Below are 27,769 nucleotides of genomic sequence, written 5' to 3'. Positions count from 1 at the left end.
GTTTCACTTTTTAGAAGAATTGTAAGAAATCACAGAATATGTAAAAACGATATGACAACATGAAGGTGTATGTTGAAATGAAAATATGTCTAGAAATTTAATTTTAGATAATGTAGCATATGGACATAAACGGACCGATCTCAACAAATAGGCAATTATAAAAAATGTGTTCACATCGGTATTTTAGCAATTAACATATGGTAAGTTCGATTTGATCCATGAATATGTCAGCTGTAGTGATGTTATGTACATGTCATTCCCCATTGTGTTCACATTATTATTTTTTATATCGATAACCCATTGTTTGCTGTAAAGCTTTTTTTATATCGATAACCCATCACAAAAAACTGATAAACAGGAATTAAAGTCCTTGTATGTTCCATGGGTATTTTGAGCAGAAAGCTGTCTGGGGACAGGGCAGAACCTAAGTAAGATCTTATTGAAAAACTTTCCTGTATTTCTAATAACAAGATATTACCAGTTTGGACATTTAGCATTCGATTGATATACATTATCATTGAGGATTTAAAATAAAGATATCTCTAAAGAGAGGATTTATATTCTTTGGATATACTAAATACTTTTGGATTTTGTGAGAAATTTTGAATTAATACTGATTGGGTTTGAACTTGACCAGGACAGGATTTTGGTCTATTCTTGCATATTAGATTGGATTTTACGGCTTGTTAACATCTAAAGGTATTTGAATAGTTACTTTTCATAATAAACTTTATTATTGTTTTTTTTACTATATTTGAAGAAGGCAAAGAGTCAATGATAGGCACTTGGAGTTACCTATTTTCTCTCTCTCTTTCTTGTGATCCTTCATGATAAGCATTTTGTTATTCTGTCTTCTATACAGGTACTGAGTAAATATATGGACCTTTGGGTTTGCTTTTAATATACATAGTATGTCATATTTGGTGTTTTCAAACTTTTGGGAATGTCTGTTCTGTTGAGCTTCGCCACATTGACTGTTTACCTTAGACCTCCTAGTGAATGAATTGGGTTTCTTATATATGTGATTTCAAGGAATGTAATTTGACAAAATAGTGTTCTGTTATGGAGCATTTTATGAAGTAACTTAGATGCTTTAAAATCTTTAATCAAATTTTGATACTGAAAATGGAAAATGCAGTCTTTTCTTACTTGGTCCCATAAAGTTCATTATCAACTAAAATGGTGTCAAATAGTCGAATCCGAAACAAAAAATCACGAAATGTCAGAAGTTCGTGATTTTAGAAAGTAGTACATAACAGGTCATGCTATAGATAAATATTTATGATAATCGGTGAATACAAGGTCAAAGAGGTTATGCGTCATTTTCGAAAACAAAGTAGACGGTTAAGGAATCGTTGTTAAATTAAGCATTGAAGATTGGCGAGCCTAGTATATCGATTTTTTAAAAGAATCTTTGACAAAACTTAACACACTTAATAAGGTACTCACCTAGTAAATAACACACTGCTTTAATATTATTGACCATTCATATGCCGAAAAAAAACCCTCTAAAATGTTTCGCTAATTCTAAACATATCTTCTTAACATTTTACAGCTGTTTGCCAGTCTCTTTATAGGCAGTTATTAGGTTTGCTGCTTTATTTAATCATGCAATTAATCTATCAAAGAATAGGTACTAATAATTACAACATTTTGTCTCGTTTTCTTTGTGGAATTATGACCGAAGACGTACTGTTAAGTAGATGTTGAGACCAGGAACGACAACTCTGTAAAAGATATTGGACCAAGCAAACATGAGCATGAGATTTTTGTTAATTTTGTTTTGTTGACATATCATCTCAAAAGAAATTATATGCTTCAATATTTAAACAATTTCATGGCATGTGGGGAGTTTAAAAGTCATGAAATCACTAAATGCATGTGATACGCAGATTTTTAAGACTCGTGGTTAATTTGCAAATAAAACACAGCCATAATTCAGCATTGCTTACTGTGAATAAATCGTGTTCAAAACATCTCACAGAAGAACCTCAACAGTTTGTCAAATGCCGGTTATCAAATGTAGATCAAAATTCAGGTATAAAGACCTTGTAGGTCACTGCTCAGTGTCGCAGACCTCCTAAAAGCAAACATGATCCTTGCACCTCTTCTAGTTGCTGTCGTAAGTGTTTTAACATCAATCTCTTTTTTCTTAACCCTTGTCATGTTGGACACAATTAATTGTGCCTTTGCGACAAGTGTAGATCATGATCAGGACCTGCACTGTAAAAGTTAATTTTCTTCTTATCAAGTTTTCTTTCAGCTGGATTTAGAGTCATACAACCTAAGTACACGTCATATGGCGTCTTTTCCAGTTGTTGTTGTTGTTGTTTGGGGTAGAGGAAGATCCTAAGTGCTCCATCAGACATTATTTCAGTCACGCGCGGGTACCTGATAGAAAAATTGACCTTCCTTAAGCCAGCTCGATAGCTTCCTCACGTGAAAGAAATGTACACCCATAGCGAGGTTTCGTACCCAAAGCTGCGACGGGCAAGTCATAGTATGCATCAGAGGTCCCTTGGATAGATCGTTTTTCGTAGTCATTTTTTTTTAATTGCGACCCAAAATGGATTTAATTCATAAAGGTAAGAAGATTTAAAAATGTTTCATCCCTTTACCATTTTTTATTCAAGGTATGTGCTGTCGCGGATGCCGCTACAACGGTTACAATGCCACCGCAGACGACAATGATGCCAGATGCCACCACAGCAATGGCGGCTAAAATCTTGTACGACATGAAACATGTAAATTCATTTTACACGTTGTTATCCTAGCTTAAATATACTAGTAATTAAAATTCAAACGACATGGATTAATATAACATATAGGCTCTGTTTTAATGTATTTCTGTCAATAAAGCCTTATGTGGCAATTGTATTTCAATTTTGGATAAAAAATATCGGCACTAAATGTCATTTAAAAATAAACCATACAAACCTATATCAAATTTAAGTGTATACTTATGGGTGGTATAGTAGTCTTATTTTCAACGTAACCTGATAAATGTACATGAAATGCACATTGCCTTTACAAAACAATTTGTAATGCAAAATAATGCATTATAATGCATTATATTTTAAGCACAAAGCTATGATAGTTCGTTCCGACGGCTGCTACGAGTATCACATGGATCACCAAGACGTTCTGGACTCACAGAATGATGCCACGCGACCAACTCTTGAGGTGCACTTTTATTTTTCTTTCTTTCGAATAAGCTCCGCATTTCCTGGTATAGTTTTCGTTGTCGGAATTCACAACATGGGTTTAAACTTTCACGAGCTGCTTTGGATTGCATGATCTGCTAGTCTGTTCACCAGTCATATTTTATGAAAACACAAGCCTTAAACAGCTCAAACAAATCTTCTAAAATTCGAAATAAGTAGCCCTACAGTATCACCAAAATTCTTCAGTGAAATGCATATCATTGTTTGACGAGTAAATATATTGGGAAAGTACATGACATATTCTCAATTTCTACATGTGCTTATTTTAGGCAAGAATGCTCCAAGAGTTGTCCACGGCGATAAATATTCAGGAAACAGGCCACCATCATATTGATCACATGACGCAGGAAATCAAAACTGCGTGCGCAGCACTCACTGTGTACTCATTTGATATCGTATAATCACGTGATCGTTTTCTGTTTTCCGTTTTCATAAAACTTGTACATGCAATAAAAATTACTGTTAAAGTCATTATTCCTATGTTATATTTTGTTATTATTTTTGTAAGTTTGTTATTGCTTTTGATTCTTTATTATACAATCGTTATGGTCAAGTTTATTAAATTTCAGTATACTAGTGAAAGTATTAGTTACAAAGTTGTTCGTAGACAAGCCTAAAATCTCTCGTGCTTTATACATATAATGTAAGTGCTATTATTTCCCTGTTCCAAAGAACGAAAGGAAAGATATATGGAAGCAACCACATTTCACTGTTGTGGTCCTTTGCTTTTCACCTTCCATGAAAGCTTTCAATGTCCTTGGTTTGATCAGGATCACATCTCTCTCTGACACGCGAACAAGCTTTTGCATCTCCTTTCGAAGAGTTTCTTCCACTTGCGAAAACTTCCGGTTGTCTGTCAATAAATGGCAAATAGACGCACGGATCGGGTTGTTGCTACTTTTTTGTTCCGAAAGATATCTCCGTAACGCCTTTTCCATGGGTCCTAAGTCTCTTTCATCAGGACTCTCGTGATAATATGACTGTAAAATGAAATACATAAGTAAGTTCTTAACACAAAATTTGAAGCATATGTTGTGTATTTGAAGATTGTTTGAGTCGGCTTCTCCACATAACTTGTATGAGCAGAATTCGAACCAAGGATGAACTGATACTATTCAGAGTAACGTCGGCTCAAATTTGTGTCAGGTTTATGCGTTGAAATTGATCGAGAACGAATTTGACTGACAGAGCAAATTCAATTCACAGACTAGGATTAACTGAAGTAACTATTAACCCTACGAAAATTGCTCTGAAGGAGGGTTGACAGGTTCCCGGATTGTCATGAAGAATGAGCGGTGCAAGATCAGTTTTACTTATTACAGGGCCAAGACTGTCACAGGTCAGTTACTTTAAAGGTGGTGGTAATTAATTTGCATGACAGTACACCCTGTTATCCAGTACAGAATATGAAACTGGCTTGTTTAAAATCAGAATTATACAAATAGGCAGTGAAAGCAAAAATAAATACATTGGTAGTTCGTATACACCATTACAAACGGCGATAGACACATAGATTTCTATATATCAAACATAGTTTAACTGATTCGTACTCATTAGTATGTAAAGCAATTGAGACGATTAAAATGGTGAAAGTGGGCTAAATGATAAAAAAGAAGTTTATGATTATAGTCGTAAAGATTTAAATATTCAACCCATATCAGTTCTTGTAGTTCTGTTCCACTCCGAGAAATGACAAAAGCAAGCGATAAAGAAGAAAACGTTTCCTGTTGTGACCCCATATCCGCTTATTTACAAGGCAGCGCGGCAAGCAGTATTACCCTTGTAACTCAATATCCACTCATTTATTTAACGAAAGTACGCGGTAAATAAAAAAACGTTTACTCTTGCGAGCCCATATCCGCTTATTGACTAGATATAGTAAGCGATAACGGAGAAAACAAGCGCCCCATTGTGATCCCATATCTGCTCATTTACAAAGCAATATTAAGCGATAATGGAAAAAACAAGCACCCCTTGTGATCCCATATCTGCTCATTTACAAGGCAAGATTAAGCGACAATGGAGAAAACAAGCACCCCTTGTGATCCCATATCTGCTCATTTACAAGGCAAGAGTAAGCGATAATGGAGAAAACAAGCACCCCCATGTGATCACATATCTGCTCATTTACAAGGCAAGAGTAAGCGATAATGGAGAAAACATTTACCCATGTGATCCCATATCTGCTCATTTACAAGGCAAGATTAAGCGATAATGGAGAAAACAAGCACCCCTTGTGATCCCATATCTGCTCATTTACAAGGCAAGAGTAAGCGATAATGGAGAAAACATATACCCATGTGATCCCATATCTGCTCATTTACAAGGCAAGAGTAAGCGATAATGGAGAAAACAAGCACCCCCATGTGATCCCATATCTGCTCATTTACAAGGCAAGAGTAAGCGATAATGGAGAAAACAAGCACCCCCATGTGGTCACATATCCACTCATTTACAAGGCAAGAGTAAGCGATAATGGAGAAAACAAGCACCTACTTGTGGTCACATATCTATTCATTTACAAGGCAAGAGTAAGCGATAATGGAGAAAACAAGCACCCACTTGTGATCCTATATCTACTCATTTACAAGGCAAGAGTAAGCGATAATGGAGAAAACAAGCACCCCCATGCGGTCACATATCTACTCATTTACAAGGCAAGAGTAAGCAATAATGGAGAAAACATATACCCATGTGATCCCATATTCTCTCATTTAAAATGCAAATACGTTTACCCTTTTGATCCCATATCCGCCTATGGAAATGATAAGAGCATGTGTATGATTATACTGGTTAAGGTAGATAAATTACCCTGATGGATTCATACGCGCTCATGTAAATAGCAATGAGCAGGTTGATGACGACGACGGTGAAAATCGCAATATATGCTCCAATGTAAAACTTGGAGAACCACCACACCCAGTCACCGCCTGTTTTTTCGTTTTCAAGTATTGCGATGGTTGCGTAGATTTCATCGCCATTCACCATGGCAAATAATGTTTCCGCGGCGGACTCCGGCGTTCTGAACTGGAAAAGGAAAGCGTAAAACACTAAAAAAATAAAGATATGCAAACAATATTTTAGTATAAAGTTCAAGAGAGATCATAGAAATATGTCGTAAATTTGTGCTTAAAAAATGTGTGACGTCATGAAAAACAGATACATGTATATTTAAAATTGTAATTATGCATTCTGCATGTCAAATATGTAAATAAGTTCCAAATTTATAGCAAGTGGTTATTAAACTAGTATAATAGATACTTAAAAATATATAATTTAAGCTGATAACCGCATGAATAATTGAAAGTCATATTAGATACAAAAGTTCTTTATTTTTTAATCTTCGTTCCGTCATTACTGACAACGTAACAAAAATACCTTGACGTGATAGGGACTTAGAACCACAAATCCGCCGACCCAGAAGCCGATGAATAAAACCAGGACACATAGAAGGTACGCCATCACATTCCAGAAAGCACGATATAGCGTACTAAACAACAGCTGAAAATATAACATTCTCGGCCATACAATAATATACGGATACAAGGTGGGAAATAGAACTAGTTTGTTTCATGATCAACCCTAAAACTATGAAATAAATGTGAAATAGATATATACTGCAGTATTTGTAACTTGGAGGAAAAGACGTAGCCCAGTTTCTAATGCTGAAGTTATGGCGCATATGCCCATTACGCCTCCAAATGTCCCTTTTAATAACTTTCACGATAGTGACATACGATGAGATCCAAGTGTCTCATATATCAGCATCTTTCAGATATTCGCCTTATTTTGAAGTAGATAAATACGTTTATGTTTAAAGCCGAAAAGCAGGGACAACAACTCTGAGAATGTGCGTTATTGCCAAACCCCATTTAATGTTGGCAGTTTACAAAATATATAGTTGCTACGAGGTACAGGGTAATTCTAAACACTATTATTACATAACTCCTTATATAAATGACCTGTCCATAGTTTGTCCTATTGATCGGTCAATAGTTCAACACCAAATTTTGCTGGTCTTAAGTCAAAACTTTAAGAATAAAAATGTGAAAATCTATGTCTATGTCATGCAATATTAACACTTATTGAAAGACTTGCTGGTCAATAGTAAAATCTATTAGCCCTCGTGTCTTCGGAGCTCGAGCAATAGTTTTGACTATTGACCGACAAGCCATTCTCTGTGACATCTGGCTTCAACATCTCTGAGTGGCAAATACTGCCTGACAAAGCTTATATATGATCTATAATTGTGTTGTTGTGATGTTACCACCCCCACCCCACCTAGAAAAAACAAAACACTCAGTTTCATGGCAACAGCGAAATGTTCACAAAACAAATTGGGCGGTATTCTATAAAGGCTGCAACTTTTCTGTATTTCTCGCGGAGGCATAGACCATCAAATATAACGTTACTAAGTGGGCAATGACGTTTGCTTGTGACAAACCCACGTGTACGTAAAACAGATGTGGAATTTAGCTGAGATAGAACATTTCTAATTCATTTGGATTAATACTGTGTGAAATATTCTTTTACATTCCTCAAAAAGTTCTGCATTTCTTGTTTTTTTGCCATTCTTTTGATAAATATTATACACAAGAGTTCTTTGCTATGTCTTCTATGTTTCATTCATATCTTGTGTATCCTTAATATTACGTTTAATAGGGTCTTTGTGGCATTAACATACAGATAAGTCACGTGACACTTTACGAGCTTTGAAAGGTGGAGGATGTCCTTAAAAGTACTCCTTCAAGTATTATTTTGGGAATGAGCGGGCCCCTGGATGGAACCATCGACCTTCCTGGAGCAAGCTTGATGGCTTCCTCAATGGAAAGAATGCTACATCGCAAGCGCTGTTTTGAACCCAAAGCGGTGGCGGGCGTGTGATTCAAAAACAGCGACCATTACTTTGCCTTCTTACAGTAAAGAACGATTACAACTACTTACATGAACTTTATTGTGGAATTTGAAAAAACGCAAGAGGCTTATCCAAGCCAAGATACAGCCGACGCCAAGCCAGACGGTGTAAGAGTCCAAAGTTTCCACTATCCATTCACTTTGCTGAAACAACAAAACAGATATTGCCATGGCAGTTACTGTAACCAAGTTACTTTACATTTCATATGAAATAAATTGGCACAATGACTGAATTTTATTGCGGAATGTTCTGCCTATGCTTTTCTTTGTATACTACAGAAGTTCTCTACATTAAAAAAAACTGAGATCGAGAACGAACACCGCCTATACACCACAGCAGAACACTTGACTTCTTGATCGAGTTCTTCTTAGCTTTCAAGTAAATTTGGTCCGATGTAACTCATTGCAGACTTGGAACGGTCTTCTGCGCATGCCCGAAAGTGATTATGCATATAGTGTATAATATGCATAAGATACTGACTAAAGGTTAGGGTTAGTATCACCATGGTTACAAAATATATACATTTAAGATATTTTCGTTCAAATTTAGTTAATCCGGTATGTACCGGAGTCTGTAATTTATACCGGCGCTCCAAGTCTGCATTGAGTCTTCAAGTAAAAGTGTTACTTATAAAACCTGTCACGACTTAACTTAAATGGCATGTTGACACCAAACGCAAGTCTTACCTCATTCTCGAAAACAATCCACACTGTTCCATATAGCGTTAGAACATCAGAGCAAATCACTACTATATCCCAGAAATTTATGAATCTCAAATACTCTGACACTGGCAGATCCGTTTCATCATCGTCCATTGGTAGGTAGTAACGTTTATAATATTTTTTCATGTAGCCTTTAGTTTTCTGTATTTAAAGAAATATTCACATTTCAATTCAATGTCTATTTAACAAACATAAACAGTTGATTTTTTTCTAACTTGCCCATATTTTTCTATCTTGCCAAAAAGACATAGTGCATTTGAATGAATGAACGAAATTTCCTTGCGGAGTGCTGTATAGATGGCTTTGAATTCTCCTGTTGGACTTTGGTCCTTGTTTCTTAAGATTTTATTGACCATATTTTATATTTTACAACTGAAAACATTTATGGCGATAGTCTTGATATGGATGTTCCGTTTTGCTCAAATGGCGAACTATCTATCCACAAGAGCTCCAGTAAAATGAGCCGCGCCATGAAAAAACCAACATAGTGCGTTTGCGACCAGCATGGATCCGGACCAGCCTGTCTGGTCAGGATAGATGCTGTTCGCTCTCAAAGCCTGTTGCAATTAGAGAAACCGTCAGCGAACAGCATGGATCCTGACCAGACTGCGCGGATGCGCAGGCTGGTCTGGAACCATGCTGGTCGCAAATGCACTATGTTGGTTTTCTCATACAAAACTTACAATTTGGAAACCTTTTTAGGTTAACATGTCTTTGAAATAAAATTTATGATTCTACATTTTGATATTGTACTAGAATTTAATCAATGGACATTTTACGCTAAGGTACATTGAAACTTGATTATTATGGTGATATACTATTGGCAAACGTCGTAAGAGTCTGGATCATGGCAATTTTCTATAAAGTTATAAAACGTTCTATTAAAAACGGTTATAACCAAACTGGTTTGAGAAACACCACATGTTTGGAGTTTATTCAGATTGCATCGAGAACAATTTGTTCGACGTGTTTTTTTTTATTAGAAACCACTAGTAAAAGCTTGATATCTCGACAAATTACCCGAAAAAAGTGGCAAAATTACAAGGAGAAAATCGACAAATAACCACAAAAATATGACAAGTTACAACGAATAAAACGACAAATTACCAGAAAAAATTCGACAAATTACCAGGATAAATAGACAAATTACCCAAAAGATATAAACAGCCAATACGATTGAGTATGTGGATGACATAAGTGAAAGTATACAGAACACAATTAATGCAGCTCCTAGTTCTTCTGAAGTATTTTCTAGTGCCCAGTCTGAAAGAGAATTTCTTTTTTTCGTAAGAATGTTCAAATTTATTACATGCTTTTTGGCGAAATATCGAAATGTTAGACTGAAATATATCTGGTATTTTCACTGTTAAGAAAGTATAATACGGGTAGATTTAGTCAAAACACGAAATAAAAAGAAAATGATTTGTTTGTTTAACATGTAAGATCAAAATATCTTTCACTCGTGAACACCATATCTTACATTTTCACTCATGGCTATGGCACTAGAGAAAATATTGTATATGGTGTTCACTCGTGAAAGATATTTAAATCTTACACATAAAAAACAACAACAACAACAAATATCCTCTATATCTGTAAAAACATACAGCACAATACAATTTGGAGTGTAGCAACCATATAAACATGTGAAAAGCGAATGTTTGCATCTGCAGCAAAGTATTAGCTATAAATAGTTTTTTTTTCTTTTATTACATACAATTTATTCTGAAGAAACAGGCAACTGTACATCAAAACAGCATAATGTTTGGTTATTGTTATTACATTATGACATGTGCAACTGCAAAATATAGTGCCAACTTCCAAAGAAATTGCAAGTGCACCCTCACATTAATGTTATTCGCATAATGTACAGGACTATAAACAAAAGTAGCAATATTTGTGCAATATTTTTATGGGTTTTTTTCCTTCACTTTTTGTGTTACATACGAGATATAAGGGACAAAAATATCTATTAGACAGAGTTATACCTCTGACAGAGCTGTATCTTTTAATGGTTTTATAAATGTTATGTAATTACCCGCTTCCCAATGTAAGAATATATTTTTTTTCTAGTTTTACAATTGCGTTGACAGATATTTGGATATTCAACAATCTGAACAGAAAGGCAAATTTTAAAACTGCATTTGGCTTTATAATTTATGTATTTACGGTATGTCTTGGTTGCGCAACCACAATAGTGAAAGGGAGGCAATAATATTTTTGCGAACTTGCATTTTTAATAAATTTAAATATGTTTAGAATATTATACAACAGATCTTATATCTGTATCTTTCTTTATTCCAATAGGCATTTACTATAATAAGCAAAGTTTGTTTATCTAATTCATACTTATTATATGCTTTGGTTGGGCAAACAGTATAAGAAATTCCAATTAGTGAAAATCTCACTTGTATTAAATCAATGGAAGTAAGTGAAAATGATGAAAATGATCAGATGCTGGATTTTGAAAGAAACTCTTATGTGACTAAAGTCTCGTTAACCATCTCTTTTTTTATACCAACTGTCATACTACCTACATTTTTTGACACAAATTGATATTTATATTTGTATTTCGTTCTTCATTTTTAATGAGATTTGGAGAGTAGATTGTTTAAACATTACCTTTTAAAGTTAGATTCATTCTTTCACATTTGATTCTGCTGGTCAATGTCTCCAGATTTACAGAGACCTGTCCGTTGTTATCAAGGTCATTGAACGTCACCTGAAAATGGAAATACACTGATTCGTGTACTTGGATGCGACCTTCCAAGTGTTCTCAAGGTCACTAAATGTCACTTTAAACGGAAATACATAGATTCAAACATAAACGTTATCACCAGCAGTGACCTGTATACTGTTGTCAAGGTCACTGAATATCACCAGAAACGGAAACACATTAATTCATACACAAAGGTGCCACCAACAGTGGCCTGTACATTGTTGTCAATGTTATTTAATGTCACCTGAAAACGGAAATATGCTAATTCAAAGATTAGCACCAACAGCCACTAACCTATTGCTGTAAAGGTCAATGCGCCAGCTTTTCAAGTGGTTTAGTGCCGCCTAAAAGCTGAAATACATTGATCAATGAAGATAGGTCAGCACAAACAGCGACCTATCCATTGTTGTCAACGTTACTGAATGTCATCTGAAAACGGTAATGCATTTATTTAAACAGACCTCTTAGCACCACAACAGTGGCCTGTCCTTTGTTGTCAACGTTACTGAATGTCATCTGAAAAAGAAACATTCTCGCATACCAGAGGTCTACCGTGGTTCCCCGGATGAACCTCTGGCACATTTCGCCGATATTTGTGGTTTGGTTACATTACAGGTAAAACATTTCAGCCAATCAGTGTCGTTTCGCGACAAAATGTAGCGAACCAATCAAAATCGTCCGTGAAAAGCGTGACCGCGTCTTTTCATACCGATGCCGACTTACGAGGAATATTATTATTTCTTCAGGTAAATTTCTTAACATCGAATAACAGAAATAAATCTTTATTAATCGCAATCATGGAATATCGCCTTTATCCATCGTTAGAAATTACCTTGCTTACATATTGTTTGAAATTTCAATTCGGCGTGCCAAATAGTGGCGAACATTGATTGGCTGAAACTTCTCCCGGTAGTAATTACGAGTGCGCATGCTCACCAAATAAACGACAGAAATAAATCAGAGGTTCGTCTCGGGATTTTGACGAACATCAAATGGATGAGAATGAAAAAGAAAATGCATTTATTCAAACGCACAGCAAAACACCACAGCATTGACCAATCCACTGTTTCCACAAGGTCATTGAATGGAATGTCACTAACAAACAGAAATACATTGGATAGTATCAATTGCGAAATGTCCATTGCTGTCAAGGTCACTAAATGTCACCTGAAAATGGAAATACATTGACACACTGAGGTTAGCACCAACAATGGCCTACAAATTGTTGAAAAGGAGGTCTCTGAACTGAACATCACCTGAAAACGGAAAAACTTTGGTTCACAAGCTCAGGTTAACACTTGAACAAAGTAAAAATAGGGTAAATGTAACAGTGAAATTACTACAGAGGTAAAACAGAACCAAACAAACATAGCAACGATAGTTTCGAAAAGTGTTTAACGTATTTGTATTAAAGTGATATTATGATGCTTGTATACGCCCGTTTGAAAAACGGGACGTATTATGGGAACGCCCCTGGCGGGCGGGCGGCGTCCACAGACTTTGTCCGGAGCATATCTTCTACATGCATGAAGGGATTTTGATGAAACTTGGCACAGTTGTTCACCATTATGAGACGGAGTGTCATGCGCAAGAACCAGGTCCCTACGTCTAAGGTCAAAGTCACACTTAGAGGTCAAAGGATACGAGAATGAAAACTTTGTCCGGAGCATTTCTTCTTCACGCATAGAGGGATTTTGATATAACTTGTCACAAATGTTCACCACCATGAGGCGGAGTGTCATGCGCAAGAACCAGGTCCCTAGGTCTAAGGTCAAGGTCACACTTAGAGGTCAAAGGAGGTTAAAGGTCAAATTCAAGAATGACTTTGTCCGGAGCATATCTTCAACACGCATGGAGGGATTTTGATGAAACTTGGCACAGTTGTTCATCATCATGAGACGGAGTGTCATTCGCAAGAACCAGGTCCCTAGGTCTAAGGTCAAGGTCACACTTAGAGGTCAAAGGATACAAGAATGAAAACTTTGTCCGGAGCATTTCTTCTTCATGCATAGAGGGATTTTGATATAACTTGTCACAAATGTTCACCACCATGAGGCGGAGTGTCATGCGCAAGAACCAGGTCCCTACGTCTAAGGTCAAGGTCACACTTAGAGGTCAAAGGATACAAGAATGAAAACTTTGTCAGGAGCATTCTTTCTTCATGCATAGAGGGTTTTTGATATAACTTGTCACAAATGTTCACCACCATGAGGCGGAGTGTCAAGCGCAAGAACCAGGTCCCTAGGTCTAAGGTCAAGGTCACACTTAGCGGTCAAAGGATAAAAGAATGAAAACCTTGTCCGGAGCATTTCTTCTTCATGCATAGAGGGATTTTGATATAACTTGGCACAAATGTTTACCACCACGAGACGAAGTGTCATGCACAAGAACCAGGTCCCTAGGTCTAAGGTCAAGGTCACACTTAGAGGCCAAAGGTCAGATACAAGAATGACTTTGTCCGAAGCATTTCTTCTTCATGCATGGAGGGATTTTGATGTAACTTGGCACAACTATACACCATCATGAGAGGAAGTGTCATGCACTGTTCCTTTCTTTAGAATGACTTCCCTTTGTTGTTACTGTAAATAGCTTATATTGTAACTTCTTCATTACTAGTCGTAGGGAAAAATCGAGACCACTTTTCTGTAGTACAACATGCATGCTATATCCATTTTGAGGTGTATTTTGACCAATCTCTACCTGGTAAAGATTTTTGTGCGGACACATTTTTTTTAAGATTAACTTCCCTTAGTTGTTACTATAAATAACTTATATTGTAACTTTTTTATAATTGACCATAGGGAAAAACCAAGACCACTTTTCTGTGGTACAACATAGATGTTACTTTAAAACTTTAGGTGTATTTTAAAAAAATTCATTTGCAATACAGTAGCTAGAGTAAAGAAATTTGCTGTGACGGGCGTATATTGTGACATTCTGGCACTCTTGTTATAGTTTTATTTCTAAGAGCAAAAAAAATCTACAGAAGTAAACATAAATTCCATACCCATCCTTTGACATTCAAACATCGCGCAAGTCTGACTTTCTCATACACGCGCACTGAATGTATTGAAAAACGCAACTCTGTTGACAACATTCTGAAGAAATAAGCAGCATAATGTTAGACCAAAACAATTATTTTTTCTTATATTCTATAATTTTGGAATTAAATCATTTGTCTCTCTTCAAAATGATAACATTAGCATATCAAATCGGCCAGGTATTAAACAAAACCATTGGGACTGTCATAAGTTGTTGCAATGTGTACGTGTCAACGTAACAAACAATTGCTTGGGGGCTTTTTAGTTAAGGTATTGGACCCGTAATAGAGTACCTCCTTTTTGAAGAGTATTCAGTTCCTACCATAAACCTACTTTGAATGCAATTTTCATGGGGGCGTAGGTTCAAGCCCCACTGGGACCAACATTTTTTTCTCCATATTTTCCTTTTTTTCTTGTAAGTTTTTACTTCTTTCAATACTTATTATGGATGTATTATACAAAAGAGGAAAATTTTCATTTTATAAGTGATTTCTTGATGGTCAAAGTGAATTTACTTTTGAATCAAGAGGGGTAGAGTTACACATCTTTAAAAATACTGCGTTACATGCGGTAAAAGTTCTCTATTTTGCCTTCATTCTTTAGATTACATATTGTGAAAGAAATGCAGGTAGGTTTTACTTCTGCCCCAAGGTTATTTTTGAATGATGTGAGCAAAATTCAGAACAGACCCACAGGATTCGACCTTATTTTTTCAATGTTGGAGTTAGAATTCTGTCCCATTAAATCTGTTTACTTGAGGCACTCTAGAAAAAATTATATTTACAGTTTTATTTTGTGTTTTATAATTGTTTAACAATAGTTTGATATTTCTTTTATCAAAATTAATACTGTAATGAATTCTCTGTAAACGTTTTAGATAGTGGCCATCACATTGAAATTTGTCTCTACTTGAGCTTGAGGAAATTCCATAAATTATACAAAATTTACAAAAAACGGCACGGTAAAAGCTGTTTAAAATTTGCAACACAGTGCGAAACATGGTCAACTTTAAAAAATATACCAAGCAAATGCCATTTTTTAAACATTACTATTAGGGGTCCAATACCTTAAAAAATTTAACGTCACTATAATGATGCGAACGTCCATTTAAGACATGTACATTCGTGTAGTGGAAGCATCAGAGAAGCTTAACCTTTAAGCGATTCTGCCTTTAGCCTGTAGGTCCATGCAGGCTGTATTCGCTATTCAGTCTCAGTGAACACCCCTTTGAATGATAAGCGGTGTTGCCTAATTAAATCATGGACCATTTCATTTTAGAAATTAAGCAGGGTAAACGTTAAGGTGAAAAAAGTCTATGAATTTTTGGCCAAAATTTAAGTAGTAACAACTATCCTTTCAAAAGATCACATACCTCAATAAGAATCTTCATATACTTTCAAAAATAAAGAGTTAAAGACGATGGTAAAATATTTACAGCTTTAGGGTTCAAATTGCGCCGACATATCTTAAGCCTTCATAGATTATTAAAATATCCTTCACTGAAACACCATTTGATACTGATTACCGTTTGATTGGCTGCTTCAACTGTTGAGCTTCAAATTCTTTGTTGACGTCATAATCATATACGAGGTTCTGTTTTGTGAGGCCTTTGTCTACAGGAAATGTTTTATCTGTAAAATTAAAGTTGAAACACAGAAATAATTTCATAGAGCTAAATGTCATGGTTCTTTGTTTTTGCGTGACATTATTTCAATGGTGTATACATTTTTTATCTGGAGGTGTACTGAATTTGCCACGTTTGCTAAAACCCAATGACACCTGTAAGGCAATAGAACCGCTATGACACGTGATTATGTCAATCGTGAAACCTCGGGGTTTTCCGTATTCTCCGTAGGATAAAGGCCGAGGTGATCAGAAGGGTGATTATGTATTCTCGTTAAGCAATTCGGCATTCTTCGGACTTAAACATAGCTCAACGCGCGCAGGACTTTTCACTTAAAAAACTGGCGAATACCGATATCGCATACTGAGAAATTATCATTACGGGTCCACTAACTTATGACAGTGCTAATGTCGGTTGGAGGTGCCGTTTGAAAACTAAGCCTTCAAAGTTAAATAACAAAACATGGATAGAAATAGCTGTTATGTCTCGCGCGATTATCATTTCCATGCACATGAGCGCCTATATGTTACGTGTACATTTGAATTTTAGACACTGAAATGAGCCATATATATGCCGCTGCGCGTGATGAATAAACTAGGATTCTGCTATGCAAGTAATAATATATACCATTCAATAAATCGCTGAAAATACGAAATATTCGTTTTCAGTCGTTTAATGAAGGACAATAATGGCATATATATCCTGATAATATTCTGAAAATATTGCGCAGCGAGATTATCAAGTATAATTGCACAGGTGCGGAATTACACTTAAACGCGGAAGAATATGAATTCCCAATAACAACAAATAATAATAAAGAAAGATTTCAATAAAGACATAGACGTACACAACTTCTTTAAAACAAACAGACTAAAAGTTACACAACCATTCACATAAAAATGTAAAATAACCTTTTTTTTTTTTAACTCTTTGCAACATGAACATTGTGACGTCATTACCTTTGACAAGAACACCCTCAGAAACATCTGCGTCTCGAAATCCGGGAAAGTCAAAATATTTCACCTGTATCTCCATTGTGTCGTTCTTTGTTCGGTTAAAGTAACCAATCGCTTCTTCTTCAGCATTGTAATACTGGCGAATGAAATTCATAAAACGAAAGATGTAATTGCATAAAAAAGACTATTTAAGCTTCATATTCAAAGTCGGGCTAAAAATTAAATAACTAAAAAACATTTACATAAACAATGATAAAAAATATTATGCTTACTTTAAGACCTAACAAAATCAACTGAATATTCTTGAAAACCTAAACAAAATGAATTTGGATTGCCTAGTCATACACTTCAAATGAAGTGCATTTTTGACAGTGAAATACAATGTTGCGATTTATTCTATTTGTTTGTACTTATTGTATTACGTCTTTCGTTGCGCATATTTCCAAACTATTTAACAGATGCTATATCTTCCTTCTGTCTTACAAATACCTTTTAAGACCCATAAACTTTCTGCCATTATATGCTTTTTACTGACAGACCATTTGTTGTGAGATTTTTTCTTAAATATAACAAACTTGTTTTTGTCAGTGGCCTACTGACTGCAACGAAATAAAAGTGCTGAACTTGAAATTAATAAAACACTGCAGGAATATTGTCAATTCTTTTTACCGATGAGGGGAAGTAACTCTGTTTTAGAGTTAAACATCATACAACTTGATGATACAAGTTCTTATACCTTTATAGATCCAGTATATCAACATAGATGAAAAGGTAATGGACATGGCTTGTAATGACACTCGGCAGATTCCGTGTAATTAGGCAATTCGGCATTCTTCGGACGCAAATATAGCACAACGTGCACACTGCTTTTCTTAAACTTTAGCCTGTTAAATTTCTAAAATGGACTGGTCCATCAATCAGTTTGGGTAATACCATTTATTGTTCGAAGGGGTTTTCACTGAAACTTTACTGACTGAATAGAGTGCAGATCATGCTTGGTCTGCACTGGTCGCTTGCCGACAGCAGGCTAAAGGTTAAAAACCGGAGAATGCCGAAATCGCATCCGAAAAATACGTAATTTACCGAGTGTTATTACGGGACCCTACTTTAACTTTCGTGAAATTGACGCTATACATGCATATTGCATATCACGAAGTTTTATACGCTTTATACGTTGCATGATATTTTATGATCCAATCTTTTGCAATCCAGTTGAAAAAGAAAAAATATGTTGTAAGCTAACTGATGTTTTGTCTCTCAGATTCCTTCGCTGACATATATGCTGGACTTCAAACGATAAAATATGTTCAAAAGATAAATACCCCTTTTACAGCGAAGTTGATCCCACTCTTGAGATCGTCTATTGTATATACGGCAAATTCTCCCTGAGCTGGAGGGTACGCCAATGTTTCCCAGGCTGCAATTTTATACAAGAATGAATATCTAACATATTTCAGGAAATGTGCATCGTGTACCTATTATTTCATACAAATTATGTGAAGTATGTATTATAACGAACATGCACACTATGCAGCCATCTCGTCCTAACGGAAGCCTTTAAGGGTCATTTTCATTCTAGACCATATGAATGTCTACATTTTTATTTCGTTAAAAATATCGGTCACAACAATTTTAGAATGCTTAAGTAAAGCAGAACAACTTGAAACCTAGGTACTAGAAGTTACCGGATAGAAATAATTTATATCAACGGTTACTTCTAATTTCAAACTTCTAAGTTCTAAGCCCAAAAGATCCTTATAGGTTTCCGTACTTCTTTGATAAAATATAATTCAACACATTGGTCAACTGAAATCTGAATTTTCTACCAGCAAAGAAATTAATTTATAGTCTTTTGTATTGTCATGAATCGCTAGTATAAGTAATAAGTTTGTGGCATATGTAGAATTAGAAATAAGACCAAGTCCATTTGTCCACGGAAGTGATGGAACCTCGGACTTCGGGCAATAGTATTGTCTACTAACCGGCAATCCATTCAGTACTTGTATATTACACTTTAATTACAACTGACATGTTAGGTTCACCATTTACTGCTTCCTCCAAGTCTAAGCAGAACAAGAACCAGCCATTATGTAGCACTGGATTTGATTGGCCAATTTGATGGATTTTGAGGGACATTTAGCAATATACTGTATACTACTCACAAGCGTCCCAGCCTTCTAGAAGGAGGTGTCGCAGGGTTAAATGTCCACGATTTACCGCTTCACTAAAGTTTCCGCGATCGTAACCAAAATCAAACATCTGAAATTTGAAAAAAAAACAACTGAGGGTCTCAAAGAAATCTCAAGCTGTACATGAAAAATTAACCCTTATCATGCTGGACAAGATTGATTTTCCCTTTGCGACCAGTGTATATCATGATCAGCCTGCACATCCGTGCAGTCTCATCATGATCTGCACTGTTCGCCATTCAGGCAGTGTCTTTTAGCACCCCTTTTAACAGTTAATGGTACACTCCAAATTGAAAGATGAACAAAGTCATTATAGAACTTTAACAGGGTAAGGGTAAACTTCTTCTAACTTTCATGAACTGACGTAATCACGGCTGCTTCGATGCTTTTTATTTTTCAGAATTATTTTGTGACAGATGTGCATTATCAAGGAATTTACTTCATATCACACCATATATATAGTGTAGGACTGAAAAGAAATATTTTTGAGAGGCTGAGTCGGTAGATTAACAGGAAGGCCTTTTTACTGGAGGGCTATTGCAGAAGGTCAGCAGAGGTTGGACGGAGCATTAAATCAGTAAGCTTTATATCAATATTTACATTTAAAAAATTAACAAGAGCTGTCACTATTGGTGACAAATGCCCCCGAAGTAGGCCCAAGAATGCCACAGCTGTATGCGCAAAAAAATCGCATATCATTTTGTGATCTTGACCTTGACCTAAGAGGCCTCGGTCATAAACGTGACACATTTTCTCAATATGGTTAACATTTGTGTCAAATTATTTTCCAATCCCTTGATAAATGGCAGAGTTCTGGACCAGACAAGAGACACCTTTGACTTATAAGTGTGACCTTGACCTTGGAGCTAGGGTCTGGGTCTTGCGTATGACACATCATCTCGTTATAGGGAACATTTATGCCAAGTAATTTCAAAATCCCTTCATCAATGGCAGAGTTATGGACTGGACAAGAAATAGACCATGTTAACCTTGGGCCTCAAAGTGTGACCTTGACCTTGGAGCTATGGGTCTGGGTCTTGCTCATGACACGTTGTCTCATCATGATAAACATTTATGCCAAGTAATTTCAAAATCCCTTAATGAATGGCAGAGTTATGGACCGGACACGAAACATACCCTGTTAACCTTTGACTTCTAAGTGTGACCTTGACCTTGGAGCTAGGGGTCTGGGTCTTGCGCATGACACGTCGCCTCATTATGGTAAACATTCATGCAAAGTTGTTTCAAAATCCCTTCATGGATGGCAGAGTTATGGACCGGACACGAAACAGACCATGTTAACCTTTGACCTCTAAGTGTTACCTTGATCTTAGAGCTAGGGGTCTGGGTCTTGCGCATGTCATGTCGTCTCATTATGGTGAACATTTACGCCAAGTTATTTCAAAATCTCTTTATGGATGGAAGAGTTACAGCCCGGACAAGAATTTACCGGACGCACACACGGACGCACGGACGGTGCGATTTTAATATGCCCACCTTCGGGTACATAAAAACAAGTACAGTAAAACCTGTATATTATAAAGATCACGAAGTAGTCTTTCCCCTCCAAATTGTCTGTATATACAGGACAAAGTACAGAAATGAACTTGAGGTATATACTATGAGTACATAGAACCATGGTATCTCGCCTGACTTAAAATGGAACAGAGTGATTCGCCGAGTTCTAGACATAATTTATCTGTGCAACATTCGTGTTGTCTCTAAAATATGTAAAAACGACTATATACTGCGTTAGTGTCACATAAAATCGTGGGAATTTACCTACTTGTTTCAAATACTAGTATATCTATTTATAATGTAATTATGAATTGCGCATGGAATAATAACATGTATACACTTTTTATATTATCATAAAAATAGTATGTGTAGTCAGCACATACAAGTGATGTTATTATAAATAGCATGTATGGTTAGTATATATAGTGAACGCAACTTGACCCCGATGGTTGACCTTTGTATTATAATACATAATGAGGCACAACCTATTATTGAAAAGGAGTGTACGTAAAACGCTTCATCCCTTTGCATTCATAAATTTAAAATTGACGTAGACTTATCAGGATATAGATTAACTGCAGTGGTGTAAGCGCATGAATTCAAGTACTTGTTTTTGTTAAGTTATATATAGAAGTAACAGGTTCGAGCCCTGTGAGGGATTTTTTTAAAATTTATTTTATCTCTTTCAGCTTTTTCCTGTTATTAGTCTTTTGCTATTTCATTTTTATTCTATTTTGTGTTTTTATTTTTTATCTTATTTATTTTTCATATTTTTATTGAAAGACATTAGTTTAATCATACATATTCAAACATAATAATAATAACAATTTAGTCCGAATCAGAATCAAATTCGGTAGCACTTTCATAGGTAACGCTACTTATATATACAGTATTGTACATGTCGAGGAAATTTTGGTGAAAAAAAAAACGAGCTGCACGAGAAAATGGAAATATAAATTTGTGTAAATATAAATTAGTGTATTGATAAAATGATAAAATTTGATACTGCACTGTATACAAACTAATTTCATATAAATATACACGGCTACCCTAAGCACCCCTTATTTCTACAATGAAATAATCGATATGAATAATCAGCCTAAGGTCAACCATCGCGGTCAAGTTGCGACTACTATACCTGTGATTTTACTATCATAGACAGAATCAGTATATATCTGTGATGTTATTATGAATAGGATGTGGAACCAATTCATACATGTACTGTTAATGTTATTATGAATAGGATATGAATCAATTTATACATGTAATGTTATTACAAGTAGCATCTGTTGTTAGCATATACCTGTGATGTTATTTTAAAAAGTATGTGGAGTCAGTATTTACCTGTGATGTTATTATAAATAACATGTGGAGTTAGCATATACCTGCGATGTTATTATAAATAGTATGTCGAGTTAATATATACCTGTGATGTTATTATTAATGGTATGTGGAATCACTATATACCAGTTTGTTATTATAAATAATATGTACGTAGTTAGTATATACCTGTGATGTTTTTATAGATAACATGTGAAATCATTATATATTTGCGCTGGTATAAGGAATAGAATGTAGAGTTTTAAGCATATACCTGTGATGATATCAGTATAATTTTGATTGTTTGTACCAGTAAGAAGGCGAAATTAACTGGATGAATTGAGCACGTGCTTCCTTGTAGTTTAAACGCACTGTACAGATAGAGTTTCAACAATTTCCGCAAACTTTTTGTATCAGCAATATACTCTCCATCTTTTTCATGTTTTTCATCTGAAAGAAGCAAAATTATATTTGAATATCACATGACCTGGTACAATCCAGAGACATTTGATTTTTACCTTAACGCATGTTTAAAGAAACTCGTTCACACATTTTAGCAGATTATCCATAAACTTGTGGTACTGTGAAAGCGACCAGTCTAATAAATAACGAAAATTATTGTGCAGAAGAGAGAAAACCATTACGTTTTTGAAATTAAACTGGTGGAGAAAATCAGCATTCTTCTTGCCCTTTTCACCAACATCTGAAACTTTTTTCTCTCTCATTCATCATTTTTCAATGTCATATATACATTCTATGAAATGAACATGTCGAGAAATTTCATCCCAACTTCTGGGAGTAGCTTTAATGCATGCACATTTAGGGTGCGCATGGTAGTTCAGTTTTACCCGATACACCCTAATTATATAGTGAAAACAGTCGTTTATCATCTGTGAATCTTTAAAACTTCCTCGTCTTCTTACTGTTGTTAAGGTAAAAACATGATGAGATAAAATCAAACTTACACAAATTACAACATAGTTAATAGAAATTGGGTAGGAAAATGGTTCAAGTAACCCGACCGGTCCTATTGTTACTGGCCCTAGACTTTTGTCATATTTTTAAAACTATACATTGTGTTGAACTACATGTAAAGGCAAACAATGAGCTGAAGTAAAAAAGATGTGTTTATTGATATACATACACATGAACAAAGACAAACATAAATAAACAATGACTACCGAAAGTCCTGCAAAAGCCCTTCCTATCAGCCTTATATTCTAAGGAGCTTACATGCCTTCCTATGTAAGACAGAGTTTGCCCTACCCGAGGGACAGTGTTTAAACCCGATCGTCTGCATGGAGTTCCAGTATTTATTTATTTCATAGACCAGTTACCCGTCCTTTGGGAATCCTTAGTTCAATAAACATAATCAGATAACCGGTTAAATATAAATGTATAAAATACACGTATTTTATTCAGAAAACGTACCTGGGCTACGCCATCTCCCGGTAGGTGATACATTCCCACCCAGGTAGGCAAGAATAGCTTAAGTTGTGTAAATTATAGTGGCTGATTTGTGCCATTTCGTTATCTTGTTCTGTCGAAACATATTCGTCACATTTTTTGCTCCATTCAAATACTATACGTGCAAAATGGTTCTTGCTTTTAAATGTATCTACAACACTTACCAGGGATGGAAACAGCATCGATATCCGTAACTTGTATCCGTGGCTTCTTTCCGAGAGTCCCGTCGCCTGAAATGAATGAAATAAAATTGCCTGTAATTCAAGGGGACATATAGAATACCTTGATCAATACAGTCTACTCTGGCTAAAAGCGAGTCACTTTGGATAAAAAAAAACAACAAATGTGCTCAGGGAAAAATTATAAAACAACTATTTTTGTAAATTTAAACCGTTTGACTCAATTTTTGGAGAGAAAATAAAGAACTGCTCTCTTCAAGAGAAGCTTATTTTATTGTCCAAATTGAATGATAAATGCAAATAAAGAACACGTAGCTACGGATTATTATACACTAATCACAATGTAGATATATAAATTTTGTCACCACAAGTTTGATGTCGTGGGAGTGAAATACAACCATTGCATAAATTTGTTATAACACTAATCTAGTGTTATAAACAAAGACTATTTGACAGTTTTTTACAAAATTGGCGTGAAAATGTTAATTCCAATCAAGTATTGTCTATAGTGTATAAGTATCTTAAACCGGACTTTGGATACGCTCCATACCTAAATATTACCAAGAACAAACATCATCGACATTTGCTAACAAAACTAAGAATATCGGCTCACAGTCTACGAATAGAGTCAGCTCGATATGGCAGAAACAGGCTGGAAAGGCAAGAGAGAAAATGTCAGATGTGCAATAACGGTGACATTGAAGATGAATATCATTTTATCCTGCGTTGTGATTAGTACAAAGATATTAGAAAGGAATATATACCAAAAAAATATTCTATCAGACCAAACATGTTTAAACTGTTGGAACTGTTGAGCTCTGAAAATAACAAAGTCTTAAAAAATGTATGTAGTTTTATTGAAAAGGCGTTGAAAATGAGAACAGTTACGCTTCATGAAAGAACATAATGTCAGCATTTTAGTTCTAATTTAGTGTCAATGTCTGTTATCATACCATGAGGTAAAAGTATGATAGTTCACCTCGTTAGACTGATTTACTAGATTGGTTTATATGATTGACAAATTAGATAGATATGTTGTATTTTTTTGTTTATGTATTGCAATTTAACATTCTGTAATTTAAACTGTATTTGTATGTGTAAATAATATATTTTGACCTTGTATAATACTATCAAATGTGTTTGTATAGAATAAGAGCCATTCAGGCTCATTTCTGAAATGAATAAAGTATATGTTCTGTTCTGTTCTGTTCTATAAAGCTTTGACGTTGAGGTCGTTTTTACAGGAAACGTTGGTCAATTTGACTTGGTTTATAATTGGTACAGAAAGGCGAAATTCTGATGTTTCAGAAGGAAAAGCTTACATGTGATAAAAAAAATATTACTTTTGAGTCTTTCCACATTTAATTTATGAAAATGGTTGAAACAATGCTCGGCAGAGCCTCGCACTTTATTATTTTATTCACCTCATTTGATAACTTCAATATGAAAATACACTCATCATGTAATACCCTCTATAAACAATTGTGATACTTTTTTATATTGATTAAAATCATTACATATGGGGTATTCTAAATCACCATATTTTTTTCTGTTATATGCTATTCCAGATAGTTGTTTATTCAAAACTTGCGCGTCTATTTTCTTTCATCAGCCTAAACCATTCACCAGTGTTACCCAGTTCATTTGAAAATGTCTTGAATTCATGTAAGTAGTTAGTTTGGACCATTTGCAAGGTCAGTAATTATTCTCCCGCATTGAATGACACTATTAAACCTATGTTAAACCTAATCAGTATACTGTCGGTATACACTCGTTCCAAAGTTTCATTTCAAACAAAAAGCCTGCCATTATACGGGCCTAACAAGATGGACCGGAATAACTACTGAAGGCACTTTCCGGTAAATGGCATGGGTTATATTGTACATTTTTTTAGGCATAAAGTAAGCCTTATTAACTATGCAAAAAAATTAAACACTATTTATATGGTTATTGGAATAATGGAAGTTTTACCAAAAAAAAATTGTCTAATGTATGGACGCTTAACAAAATTTCTTACGCAATACTTGGATATTTGGTAACATTTTTTCGATTTCTGAATGTAAGTTCCTTAAATTTTATATTAGAACAATATGTCAAAATGTAAGTACCGCCATTTGAAGAAAATTGAAATATCAAAAACGCACAATTGCACATATTTCACGACATCGTCACGATTTTGAATAGTCACCCATGTCGCATCTGTTTCACTAGTGATAAAACAGCTGAGTAAATGTTGACTTTTTACAAATATACACCAATTAATATTTCCGTCTCAAGTGTGTCCGGACAACGACGCAATTTCTGTTTCATTATAGGGCTTCTATAATTCGTGCACGTTTATAACTTCAGTACTCGTGTATTTGTTTATTCTTCTAGAGATGATGACACGGTTCTATTTCAGTGAAATATTGACATGTTACTAGCTTTCCAGTAAAAGCTTGTCAAATTAAAAAAATAATCTATAAATGATATTGGCAAAAATTTCAAGAGTTGCGTTAGAAGTCAAAATTATTAAAAAGTTTAATTTTATAGTTAATATATACGAACCCGGTATGCGAGCGTTGTTCATGAATTCAAGATGATTCATTCTCTCTTTTGATTCCACAACTGTAACAAACAAAAAGAATATGCATATAAGTCACATATACTCGAACAGCCGTCACATATCACTTCGAAAATATAAGGATTTTTTTTTTAATACTTTTCTGTAAAATACTGGAATTTATTACATGCTTTCAGTGAATTATCGGAATACTAGAGTGAAATATACCTGGCATTTTCACAGAGAAAATATCAAATAGATTTTTCACTGGTTAGGAAACTATAGAATATTTTTCACATGTACGGAACTACACCTGAATTAGGAAGAATTTGAATTATAAAAAAAAACAAAACAGAAATTATTATCAAAATATATTTCAGTAGAGACAAAGACTTTTATAATAATTGCAAAACAGAAGTATATGCATCGGTAAATTTTGTTAAAAGCATTTTTTTTTTTGAAAGGGTATGAAATAAACATTTGCTTGTTTACATGTAAGATCAAATTACGTTTCACATTTTCACATTTTCATCAGTGGTTACATTTTGCATCTGGTTATAACTCGGTGAAAGATATTTCGATCTTACAACGAAACAAACGAAATTTTCTCATATATAACATTGAACAATATTTGTTCATGGAATAGGCAATACAGTTGACATTTAAACATACAGCTGAGCTTTCAAAAAAAAACCCATATTAAACAAAAATTGAAACAAAACTTGACATTATTGAGAGTAAAAACGTATGCCCGTCACACCTATATGTATATCAATTTACAAGCCCCCCCCCCATACCCTACCTCCACCCCCCCCCCCCCCCCCCCCCCCCCCACACACACACCTACAAAAAAAAACGAAAAAGAAAAGTGAAGCAAATAAAAAGTAAAAAATCATATATCTTTGAGACGATAAATATTAGAATCAAATCTAAAAAATTAACCTACCCTAATAAGAAGATTGTGTAAAATGCGCTCCGTCCAGGTGACCGTAAAAATGGCTCCAAACAAGATGTCTATTTTGTTTTTGACAGTCTATCAGATCTTGCTTTATCGTTAATCTTTGTGAGGGATCTATTCAAGCTTTAATCAGTTAGTTTCCGTTTACGGATTTTACTTCCTGTTTTACGCAAATATGGTCGCGTCATAGGTTTATGCAGTTTGTTGCGCCCATCCAATACATAATTAGTTTTTTTTTCCATTGTTCGTCCGTCCTGAATCTAAAGCTGAAACAGGTATGTAACACATATGTGGAAGTAGGCGAAGAAGGAAACATTAAACAGGAAGTATCTTTAAAAAAAGATACACTGCCGCATTAGCCAATGCACACTTTAAGCTACGAAACGTGTCACACT

At 35.1% G+C, this 27,769-nt stretch overlaps 2 protein-coding genes across 4 annotated transcripts; one reads left to right on the top strand and one right to left on the bottom strand.

The window, feature by feature from the left end:
* The first annotated feature begins 360 nt into the window (after window positions 1-360).
* On the top strand, window positions 361-3,695 carry LOC123529267 (uncharacterized). 3 transcript variants are annotated; one of them, XM_045309523.2, is made up of 4 exons: window positions 361-428; window positions 2,634-2,744; window positions 3,082-3,183; window positions 3,494-3,695. In XM_045309523.2, the coding sequence occupies exons 2-4, from the start codon at window positions 2,670-2,672 to the stop codon at window positions 3,623-3,625; spliced, it is 309 nt and encodes a 102-aa protein (XP_045165458.2). In that variant the 5' UTR covers window positions 361-428; window positions 2,634-2,669; the 3' UTR covers window positions 3,626-3,695. The 3 variants fall into 3 exon arrangements, with proteins under 3 accessions (XP_045165458.2, XP_045165459.2, XP_045165457.2); XM_045309524.2 differs by lacking the exon at window positions 361-428 and adding an exon at window positions 435-699; XM_045309522.2 differs by lacking the exon at window positions 361-428 and adding an exon at window positions 2,009-2,122.
* LOC123529265 (mucolipin-3-like) lies at window positions 2,813-27,516 on the bottom strand. Its single transcript, XM_045309520.2, has 16 exons — window positions 27,363-27,516; window positions 26,422-26,481; window positions 23,860-23,925; window positions 22,503-22,678; window positions 19,364-19,460; window positions 18,524-18,618; window positions 17,205-17,337; window positions 16,147-16,252; window positions 14,588-14,678; window positions 11,484-11,583; window positions 10,012-10,124; window positions 8,826-9,002; window positions 8,169-8,282; window positions 6,603-6,725; window positions 6,036-6,251; window positions 2,813-4,204 (listed from the first exon to the last, which is right to left on the bottom strand). Exons 2-16 carry the CDS (start codon window positions 26,459-26,461, stop codon window positions 3,878-3,880), a joined length of 1,974 nt encoding a protein of 657 aa, XP_045165455.2. The 5' UTR covers window positions 26,462-26,481; window positions 27,363-27,516; the 3' UTR covers window positions 2,813-3,877.
* Window positions 27,517-27,769: the final 253 nt, after the last annotated feature.

This window comes from Mercenaria mercenaria, chromosome 13 (genome assembly GCF_021730395.1).
Source record: "Mercenaria mercenaria strain notata chromosome 13, MADL_Memer_1, whole genome shotgun sequence".
Lineage (NCBI taxonomy): Eukaryota > Metazoa > Mollusca > Bivalvia > Venerida > Veneridae > Mercenaria > Mercenaria mercenaria.
Note: the sequence above shows the minus strand (reverse complement) of the source record. Positions and strands in the feature narration are given on the sequence as shown.